General features: G+C 30.9%; 1 protein-coding gene and 1 non-coding gene across 2 annotated transcripts; both read right to left on the bottom strand.

The window, feature by feature from the left end:
* Nucleotides 1-2,512: 2,512 nt before the first annotated feature.
* TRNAT-AGU (transfer RNA threonine (anticodon AGU)) lies at nucleotides 2,513-2,586 on the bottom strand. The gene has a single exon. It is a non-coding gene; the product is annotated as a tRNA-Thr (tRNA).
* A 1,633-nt stretch (nucleotides 2,587-4,219) lies between these two features.
* LOC129313426 (uncharacterized) lies at nucleotides 4,220-9,725 on the bottom strand. Its single transcript, XM_054956510.1, has 7 exons — nucleotides 9,463-9,725; nucleotides 8,309-8,399; nucleotides 7,080-7,195; nucleotides 6,837-6,896; nucleotides 6,692-6,757; nucleotides 4,543-4,743; nucleotides 4,220-4,451 (listed from the first exon to the last, which is right to left on the bottom strand). The coding sequence occupies exons 1-6, from the start codon at nucleotides 9,517-9,519 to the stop codon at nucleotides 4,552-4,554; spliced, it is 582 nt and encodes a 193-aa protein (XP_054812485.1). The 5' UTR covers nucleotides 9,520-9,725; the 3' UTR covers nucleotides 4,220-4,451; nucleotides 4,543-4,551.
* Between the last annotated feature and the right edge of the window lie 1,981 nt (nucleotides 9,726-11,706).

Below are 11,706 nucleotides of genomic sequence, written 5' to 3'. Positions count from 1 at the left end.
TATAATTTATTTTTAAATCTTAGCATGGTTGAAAAAGTAAATAAATTTATTACCTCTTCTAAGAGAAGAAGTCCAAGCCCAATAACTTCACCATCCTTTAAAACTCTAGATCAATATAATTATTTCAAACTCCTCATCAATAAGACCAACTATTTCTTTCTACCTAACACCAATAATATTAAATATGTTTTTCATTATTCATTCAACAAAGTCATTGTTTATTTAAACACTAACTCTGAACTTGTAAAAACTCTTTTTAGTTATGACCTTATCCACTCTCGCATTCTTAATATTTTATTTTTTTTTTCATAATTCATCAGATAATACATTTGCTTTTGCTGCTGAGATATTTGCTCTTGTGTCAACTAAAGTATGATATTTTTTGGATCTATATTTTTTATAATTAAATTTTATCAATATGTAACATAATTTTGTCATATCAATTTTATTTTTTGAATTACTATTATTTGATGATTAATATTTATCATGACTCTTTTTTTTGTATCCTCCATGGTTTTACTTGTTCTAAAAAATCATTCCCTAAAATTATTTTACATTGATCATTATTATTATCTATTACCCAAAATTTTATAGTTATAACATCTCTATTATTTATCCTTATAGATGAAATTGTTCTATTTCCATCATTTGTTACTTCTAAATTATTATTTGTCAGATTTAATTGTATTGTACTTTTTTCTTTTTTGGGGTCTACTAGGGCCATTACTTCTATCCAATTTGCTTCTTGTTTTACTTCTATTAATATGTAATTATCATTTTCTATTGGTGTTATAAGTCTTAATGATTCTAAGTTTGAAGTTATAGGGTTTTCACTTCTTGATCTTAACATTAATCTTTCTTGTCTAGACATTCCTCTTATTGGACCTGCACTAGTAGAGGGTCTTGGTTCAAAACTAAAACTTCTTTTAGTAGGTTGATTTATATTAATATTTAATGTTGGTGTATTAATTCTTAATGCTCTTTGTCCTATGTTATCATTGATTATTAATCTTCTTGTATTGTTTTCATTTTCATAATATCCTATAGTATTATCTAATTCTAATCTTAATTATTCAAGTATTGTTATTCTAGTAAGATCTAATTCAATTTCTTGTAATATAGGCATAAAATGTTTGTCAATTGTTAATTTTTCTTTATTTCTTTTATAAATTTTATGTTCATTTGTAAATACTAATCCTATTATAGCAGTTATACTTATTGTTCCTGATATTTTGATAGCAGTTGGCTGATAGTATTGCAATTGGGCTAATAGTTGTTTAAATAATTCAAATTATGATATCAATATTTTTAAATTGGCTAATAGAACAAGATTTAGAAAATTTAGAAACAAGAATAGGATTAGTGCTGGCAATTAACGAACATATAGGAAGAGAAACTAGAATATATTATTCAACACCAATGAGACAAAGAAATACTAGAAATTTTTAACATTTCTAAGTATTTGCTTTTCAATAATACAAATATTAGAAGAGGTTTCCCCATGAATATCATAAAAACAATCGAACCATAATGACAACAGCTGGCTATGTGTTGTTACAGGGTTTAACCGATATTGATCCGGGTTATAGCAGAACATGAAATGTTCTCAGTCCTCTTTCATATTGAGATTAACAAGCCAGCAGTCTCTCAAGCCTGGCTATAGAGCTTTCACAGAATTACTTCCTTCAGACCAGCTCAGCCATATCTTTTAATCTTCAATACTTGCAAATGAGAAAATAATTAAAATAAATACTTTTTATTGACAGTAATGGCGCAAGGTTACAAGGATGGAGGCAGAGAACTCAGTGCTCAAGAAAGCTCTAAGGTTCTCAGATGTGTGTGTTGCCTCAGAGATTACATGACTTTATATAGAGTTGGCATTTCAACCCTAGTTACATGACTATGATTAATTTTTGATAAAAAATAACCCTAATTATTACAAGAAAATAAAACTACGTTTGACAAAATGAAAAAGTAAGAAAACAATATAGCCTTAAACTTCTTAGACTTTTTAACAAAATGAAAAGTTAAAGGAATTATTATAAGAGACAGTATAAGTTTATACTTTTTTTTAGACTTTTTAATTTTTTCTTCCACCTTCTTTAGTCTTCTTCCATCTTCTTCTTTACTTGTCGGTTGAAAAAGTAAATAAATTTATTTTCTTTATTAAAATTTAAAAAATAAATTATAAATTTATTATAATAAGATTATAAAATTAAGAGTCAAATTTTAAAATTTTAAAATTTTAAATTAATTAAAATTTAATTTAAATTAAGTAATCTGTTAAAACCTATTTATTATTTCCCCTTAACTTTTCATCCACGTAGGCGGTTTGTAGACCTTTTTTTTTTTTTTTTTGAGAAAAAAAAGAATGTTCCCGTTCCCCTCCTACTCAAATCGAATCAAATCAACATAAAAGATCCAAGGTGTCGCGTCATTGTCAGGCCCGGGACTCAGGTACGTGTCGAGTGAGGCACCAAACAAAAGTCCGAAAAGCAAATGACATGAAAAGTGCTCTTGTTGAGAGTCGAACTCAAGACCTCCCGCTTACTAAACGGGTGCTCTAACCAACTGAGCTACAAGAGCTTCATGATGGTCAATTTAATCAACTTAATTATGATAATCAACTTGAGACCAACTATCCTAAATCTAAATAAACAGTTGGGATTTAACATTGGAAGAATCACACTTAATTCTAATATGTTTTGAATTGTTTCTGCAAATTCAAATGTAAATATTTTGTTCATGAAAAGATATATTTATTGTTAATCACATGAACTATATATAATAAACAAATACTCCTTCCGGTCCTATTTATAAGTCATTCCTACCAACCTTATCAATATCAATACAATAAAAGTACAAGAAATAAAAGTAAGTAAAATTTCAAACATATCCCTATATAACAAATTTAAAAAATAATGTCTTATTACCTTTTTTCTTTCATGAAGGATAATTTTGAAAATACTTTTGAAATATTACCTAAACAGACGCACCATAACTTATAAATGAGATCAAATGGACCTTCTAAAATGGGACTTATAAATAGGACCGGAGGGAGTATTAAATTATTCAAGTACGGATGTTATCATATTTTTTATGAATATCACGTTGTAAATACACCTGAAAAACTATATATCTGGGGCATATGTGTTTTTTCATGAAGAAATATATTTACATTTAAAGTTTTTGGGCTTGTAAAAACAATCCAAAATTTTTTGGGCCATAGGTGCAATTATTTCCATTCTGGATGATCGTAGGTGCAATTCTCCCTTTAATATTTTCCTTACAGTTACAAAAGTTTAAGGGAGCATGTTATTATTTCTCATGTACTCTTTCTGCCCGTATGTTTTCTTATGTACATGATGATAACCATGACGACAAGGATAATAATCATAATGATAATCTTCCTAGACTACAAACCATTGAAAATGGAACGCAAATAAGGGTTATTTGTTTTAAAAAAAAAAATCGTTGAAAATAGTGACTAGAAGATTTGGTAATCTGAAAGGCTGACATTGAAATTAAGACCCTCTAATTGATTGATAATGTGTAAAACATTGCCTGAATAACTTAGATAAACTAAAAACTACTCCGTCGTGTTCTTGTAAAAATCTATATCATGTTCTTCAATATATTACCTTTTGCCTAAAACAATAATTTTTTCCCTATCTGCCCTTGTTTGATATTTCTTAATCAACTAAACATCTTGACTAATTAAACAGCTCCCTCGCTGCATTAAGGGTAATTTTGAAATTTTAAAAATATTACCAAATTTTAAATAAATTCATTTATCTGTGCAAAATTGTTAATAAGTCCGTACAATAAGGACCATTTCACTGAGAACTCAAGCAAATAATAAAACGCTCTTAAATGGAAACAACTCAGTTTATAATGTAGAAATTTCAAAATCTACAAATGTCACAATTTCTATACAGGAAAGGAGGAAGGAGATTGCAGCAAATTGAACTATAACAATGCAACCTCCTACCACATCAGTTGAAATATTACCTTGGGGCAACCATAGTCAATGGTCTCTAGCGAAGGAAGAAGAAACCATGTCACTCTCAATGCCTTTTCCATGTTTTGCTCATAACCCAAGATCATAATTTCATGAATTTAATGCTAAAAACTCACAAAATGATTCAGAGGAGTAGGGTAGATCAAAGGGAAGTGAAGAAATGATTCTCCAACTTCTGAAAGATTCTCATCCATACGCTGATAAGAATGTTGATCATATTGGTTATTCATTCATCAGGCTCAAACCTCTATCTATACATTGGATCAAGTCACATAATCTCAGTGCCAGGCAAGGCAAAAGCAACTATATACTTCATTGGCAGCTTCAGATGTAACCCCAAAAAAAATATGATTACAATTCACAACGTTACGATGAAAATGGCCAACACTCCTTGTTCGTTGGTTCAACTAACCGAGAGAGACCGAAATACCTGCATGCAGTTGAAAAGACACAAGGTAATGTGATTGAACGATAAATGAGAAGGTAACATTGACTAGCAGCACATGAGATGCAGTTCAAACCTTGACCATTTAGAAAGATGAGGTTCCTAGTGAAGAGTATCCAGCAGCATTTCTCTCCTTCAGAGTTGCAGCCAACCAGTCCAAGCCCTCATAAAGGCCATCTCCCCTAAGCGCACAAGTTCCTTGTATGTGCCATTTTCTATTCTTGAGTTCAAAGAGACCTAGTCCTTCACATACTTCCATTGGCGTCATTGCTCCTTTCTGAAAATGGAAAATTTTAACATTTAGAAGGTAGCTATGTACATGGGTTGGGGACAGTTTGTTCAAGAAGAGGAACAATCTACCAAGTCAAACTTAGAAGCCATTTGTTTGCTGGGAAGAATGGAAATGGAATGGATAAAATAAAAATAAGAACAAAAATGAACTAAGTTGCCCTCTCCCTCATGGTAAACATGATAAAATTTAATACCACATACCACAAATGTGGAAATCATCACACCCTCTACAAACTTTATGAATCATGATCCCCAACCTTATGAACTAAATTACCTTTCCCCACTCATAATCTTGGTTGATTTGTATTCCCTCCACATTTTGATCACTTTATACTTGTCTTTATTTCTTCAATCCATTCCATTCCCTACCCTTCCAGCAAGGGAGTGACCCCTCAGTTTTACAGGATATGATGACATCCAGCAGACAGTCGACCAGTAGGAATAAAAACAGTTTGCTATGATTAGCAACAGGCATTTGGTAATCAATATTACATTACGTTGCAATGCATTACCATAGGGGGCATAATTGAACCAAATGGGCCCTAAGATAAACTGAGATGGAGAGAATGTAATCCACATATCTTATCAACTTGAACCATGTAATCCCAACTTGTAACATATACATTCATCGTGTCAATGATTCAAGCATACCTTTCGTTTTCAATTGATTCACTTTAACACCTGCTAATGAGATATTATGAAAAATTAAACACGGGAAAATGCTGTTGGAATTGAGATATAATAACCATTTCAGCCTTCTTTTTAAGAATATAATATTATCATTGATGGAAGGTGGAACCATTACTTTATAAATTTCTCCACAAACCATGTCAGAATATAAGCGTCTTGTCTTGTCCACCAGACCAAAACAAACAATCAAGATAAATTTTGTTGATACTATTTTCTTATCGCATACCTAAAGGTGATATGTTTTAAAGTCTAAACACACATAAACCTGCATAATATACCTCACACGAACCCCACACACACACACACACACACACAAAACGTTTCCCACCTTCTTTATGTCAGGAAATATATAAATATATTATACTTTTCCTCATTATGCCAAAGATATTTAAGTCATAAAACTACAAGGGGCATTAAAGAGGTAATCAAGCATGCCAGTATACATTCAGAAATCACTGATTGGATGTGTCATGCATCCTCCAATAATAGTAGGAAAAGGAAAATATGGTTGCCTAAGTATCCCACACAGGTGATTAAAATGTCCTACCACCCTCGATAAGTGAGAGCTACTACTAGTGCAATTCTGCCTCACCAGAAAGTAACCTTAGCGTGCCTACGGTGTGTGGAGGCCACTGTATACAAAACTAAGGCGAACTAATTTCTTGCAGGGACCTTTTTAGTCCTTGAAGTGACATTGATAATCTAATTTACCAAATATTTATATGGTTTCAACTTTCAAGTCTATGCAAAAATTATTGGCCAAAATATCCTGCAAAAGTCAGAGTAGAAGATATCTCTCGTATTACCATTTCTAATCTCACAATTCTATGTGATTATACAGTAGAGTCCTCCTAAAATAATGTAGTTTATCAGCAGCAGCTCCAATTGATTCTTAAAGTTTTTAGTTGCAAGTTGAAAATATACATACAGCTTGCATAAAATCCACCCAAAAGACTCTCATAGAAGTAATAACAGTCTAGAAACTTCTTTAGTTTCTTGTGACTTAAATATTTCAAAGATTTCAATATCATAGAATCCAATCTCAATTGCAATGATGATAACATGCCCAAAATACATTCAATACATGCTAATGTAGTACAACTACCTCTTCAAATCTCTTATTTGGACAACCATGTCAAATTATCAACCCTCTTCAGAGCTTTGGCTCTCATTATTAGATCTTCAGTGACAAAAGTTCTAATTCAGGAAAAAAAAAACAAGTAAAACAAGTAACAAAAACATACCATGTCTTGTTTGTTGGCAAAAACCAAAATGACACTATTGAGCATGAACGGATCACTTATGATAGCCTGCAAATAATTCATGGATCAATTCTAAGCTTGTTACTCAGTTTTAAGGACTAATAAGCATTGAATCTGATTTTACCACCTGAAATTCCTGCTTTGCTTTTCCAATTCTCTCTCGGTCCAGGCTATCAACAACATATATCTGCGTAAATGCACAAGTGAGCATACAGGTTTGAACCTAGCTAAGTTATAAAAAAAAAAAAAGTCCTTTCTAGTAAGTTCCATTGAAATTACAATTGACTGTAGAAAAATCCAAAAAACCATCATAATTCAAAGCACAACTCAACATATCAAAAGGCATAAAAGCATAGGAAATAATTCTTACCAAACCGTCTGTATTGTTAAAATAGTGCCTCCAAAGTGGCCTTAATTTTTCTTGCCCTCCTACATCCCAAACTGTGAATATAACATTCTTATACTGAACTTTCTCCACATTGAAACCTACAAGATCGAAAAAGACCATTAGACTGCAGAAACAACTCTTATTTTATGGAACTGAAGAAACATCTTGTAGGCACCCATTTGACGACCAGCAAGAACATGCTAAAGGGCATCAGAAAGGCCTAATGAAATTAATGATGGGAACATTGTTTGATTGAAGGAAAACAATTTTTTTTTTTAACTATAAAAGGGAAACCCTTGTGAAACCCCACACAACGTGGGTCTCTTCAAATTTTCTTGACAAAATGCCAAAGAATAAGCCACATCAAATCAAACAACAGAAATCATAAACAATAATCCTGTGAAAAAACCAATTGTCACGTGTTTGTCAATAATCAAAATAAAACCTTCCAAGTGATGTAACAAACCATCAACAACAAATGGATTTACGAGACCTTCAGCAGAAGATAGCAATATATCAGCATGTCACACTTCCCACATCCCCCTATTGATAATAGGTAGTCTCCATAACCGTAAAAAATAACAATAAACATGAAAAACTCACAGATCCTTTCAAACAACATTCCCATCAACTCATACATCAAACTGATCCTTCCAAAATCTTATTGAAACCATTATTTCCAATATCTGAATTCACGCATTAATCACAAACGTGCTAACTAGATTGAGATCTTTCACTCTATACCATTGAAAAAATATATCCACATCGTTAACTATTCAACGCACTAAATTGAAACATGATTACATATATATATTCACATTCAAGCATTTCACATACAAACCATGCTACCTAATTTGTCCCCTAATAATTGCAGGAAATGTTCTCTTTTCATCACAATAAAAATATACTTTCAACAAAAGCTGGCTCCAATAACAAAAAGCTCCATACGTCATCAAACAAGGAGAAGAGCAACAATACAACTTTGCTTACCTCTGAATATATAGGCAATCAAAAAATTAAAAAAATGAAGAAAATAGCTAGCAATTTAGAAAATTTAAAAAACTTTGCATAATCTTAACAATTTTCTGCTATTGAGATAGAAATAAAACACTTATCTTAAAGCAAGTTGACCGGATAAAGTCTTGTTTAAAATTCAAAAACTAATCAATAAATATTAGTCAGGATTCGTGAGTTTGTAAAATAACACCCACCAATAGTAGGGACAGTCGATAAAACTTCTCCAATATGCAGCTTGTACAGTATAGTTGTTTTGCCAGCAGCATCAAGACCAAGCATCACAACCTAAGCCAGGGAAATTTACAAGCGTCATAAAAGTTTTTTATCAGTGATTAACAGGAATTCATAACAGTTTTTTGAATCATTAATTAACAAAGTGTTGAAGATAAAGAAAATTTCAAGGGCCATGAGCACTAAGCCAAGAAATAAAGCATTCATGCAGATGGTGTGGAAGGAAGAATGCAAAGGCAGCACTAGTTATAAACATTAACTTGAAACATAAATTACAGAGGAAAAACAAATAACAAAAATGGAAACAAGGATAAGTTAATCCTAAGAAAAATCAGAAACATCCGAAACGTCACAACAATCATTACAATGAATAGCATCATATTTGCAAACTAAGAACTGGCAAACCGGATGAAGTACTGTGCATTAACGCATAGTCCCATAGGGCAAGTACCATGTTCTGAAGGATGAATTTAAAAGCTCAGTCAAAGTGATAAAATTTTGGGCATTAATGCGTAATCTTATTCCAATGTTCGTTTATTTTAGAAAGTACAACCCGATCCCTCAACAAGCACGAGGACTAAAAGCCAAAATAGTTCGATATTGCTATCGATATATTGAAAAAAGGTTTCAACCGTTGCCAAAATCACCCAACTACAGCCCAGAAAACCAGCATATCCTCTGGGATCGGCGAGAATACAGGAAGCAGAAGCAAGACGAAGGTTGAAATTTCTTGTCTTGTTTTCAAAAGCTCAGAAATAAACAAAAATCATCAAAACTTTCACTCCAGATGGTAAGGAAGTTACCTAAAGCAATAACTTTCCAGTTTTCAAAAATAGAAGAGAATTCAAAAACAAATAATAATTATAAATTTATAATACGTAACTTCATACTTCTTAAAAAGCTAATAAAGTAATAATCCAAACAAAGACAAAGAAAACTTCACGCCGATCTTTGTTGTGGAAAAAAGGGCCGGAGGGGGGAGGGGAGACATGTATTATCACAAAAAGAAAAATTCACCCAAATCGTAATTTCAAACTTATGGGTCAAATGGAGATCGTGAAGGGGAAAAAACAACTAAGCAATCCATCACAGAGAAAAAAAGAAAACAGAGAAGTACCCGCATCTCGGAGTTCCCGAAGAAGGCGTCAAAGAGCTTTCGGAAAGCTTGACCCATGGCCGTGACCAAGATTCTGAAACTCTTACTTACAATTTCTATATGCGATCAAATTCTATGGATAATTTAAGAGTTGTATCGTCGGAAACGCGAATCAGTGTGGGCTTACGCCGAGTTAGATTCGGCGATTGTGAACAAACCCCTCTTGAAAAAATATACTGGGACGAGAAAGTGTCAAGCAAGAGGACCAAACAAGTGAGGGTGAGGCAGACTTGGCTTTCGCTTTATTTCCTTCCTTCTACCTTATTGTTGAATAAACCAAAATTCAAAAGTTAAAAGAAAATTAAGAGAAGTAGAATATTTGCATGTAAAATTTATTTCCATTCTAGTACGGGGGAAAAAAGAAAAAAAATGGAAACATAAATAAAATTCTTACCCAAAAAACATAAATGAAATAAAAAATTAGAGGATTGTTTCTAAAAAAATATTTCAAAAAAATTATCAATCTGAATGTTATATAAAAATAAGATGATCAAACATGATGAGTATACTTTTCATTTATTTATTGATGATATTTTTTTAATAATTATTTTTATTTTTCAGAATTCAAATGATATAAAAAATATACAAATTTGGTTTAGGTTTAGGTGCATAAAAATTAAGACTATTTACCCACTAACTAATTATAAGATGTAACACGGGAATAAAAATTTAGATAAAATTGTTCATTTAATCAGTGGTAACGAGATTGAGAATTTGAATTTTATAAATAACCAAAAAAAAAATAACACCTTGAAAAAGCTAATCCCAATTGGGTTTGATCATATTTGAATTTAAATAATGAAATAACTAATAATAAAAGATGTACTAGAAAGAGGAAACCTAGAATGTTATAGTTTAGATTATAAGGATTTTTTTATTCATGAGAATTATCTTTTTAATTTGTTTTGAGATAAATTTTTAGGTAGACCTGGAGCACCACCTCATTTGTTGTTTGATCAATCAAAATATAACACTTTTAATTTGAGATGGCATTATTTTGACATTTAATTAATTGAATTTGATAAGATGCTATATTTTGGTTAGTTAGACTGCAAATGATGTGATGCTATAAGTCTATTTAAGAATTCCTTGTTTCATACACATATTTGCATATTTCTTTTTCTTTTTATCAGGCTTTTTTTATGAATTTAATAGAATTTGAGCATTTTGTGACAACCCTCTCATGTTTCACCTCAACATGAATGCCTATGCATGTTTTTGACCAGCAATTTTTCTTATTAATAATTGTTCCTTACTTCTTTGGTAAAGTTTATTTTATTTTTGCATTTATATTTGAGTGCGTCATAATTCAGAATACATCTCATGCAACATGCAAGTTTCTAGTTTAGGTAATTGTATGATATGAATTTTGTAAAAAATATTTCAGGCAAAAAAAAAATTGAAAATTATTGGTGGGGTTCAGGCGGATCCATCACAATAGGATGAGGAATCAGAATCTTGGAAGATTCTAACACCTTTCTCTATCACCATTTGTCTCAAGCTAATCAAGAATGGCTTTGGCTAGTATTTTTTGTTGGTGCGTGAGATTTGTTATTGTTGTTCATTACTATTTCCAAGGTCTCATCAATCTACTCGTTAAATAATTATTGTTTTGTTTTCGTATGATATATTTAAATACTTAAATATAAATCTAAATATATATACAAAGAAGATAATTGATATTATTTATTACAATAAATTACTCGTCTTAATATCACAGTGAGAAACAATCCTTTGAAACAGTATTATTTTTATTATACTTGATTATATACCTTCAATTTTGTATTTTAAAATTTAAATATATCCTTCCTGCAGAGATCAAGTTACTTGGCTTTGACAATAAAAAAAACTATACATGAAGAGCAATAATTAATAAAGACAGGTATTTTACTTTTTAAAAAAACTACAGATACTCGTGTAATTTATAAGAAAAAGGTGACTGTTTTTATTATTAGTGAAAACATAACTGTAAATTTCTATATTTTTTAATGTTTTAAATTCCTGCACTTTTATTTTTTATTATTTTAAATTTTTTTAAAGTTTTTACACTTTATTTATGAAAGGACTTAAAATAATAAAAAATAAAAATCTAAAAATTTAAAATACAAAAAAAAATACAGGGACCAATAACAAAAAATGAACAGAGTGCAAAAACTTAAAGTTATATCTTCTTTCATTATTAACATTATTGTTTATTTTTCTCCA

This window comes from Prosopis cineraria, unplaced genomic scaffold, assembly GCF_029017545.1.
Source record: "Prosopis cineraria cultivar Desert tree isolate PC_DT_omini unplaced genomic scaffold, ASM2901754v1 PC6, whole genome shotgun sequence".
Classification (NCBI taxonomy): Eukaryota; Viridiplantae; Streptophyta; class Magnoliopsida; order Fabales; family Fabaceae; genus Prosopis; species Prosopis cineraria.
The sequence above is the reverse complement of the archived record's forward strand: the minus strand, read 5'-3'. Positions and strand labels throughout refer to the sequence as shown.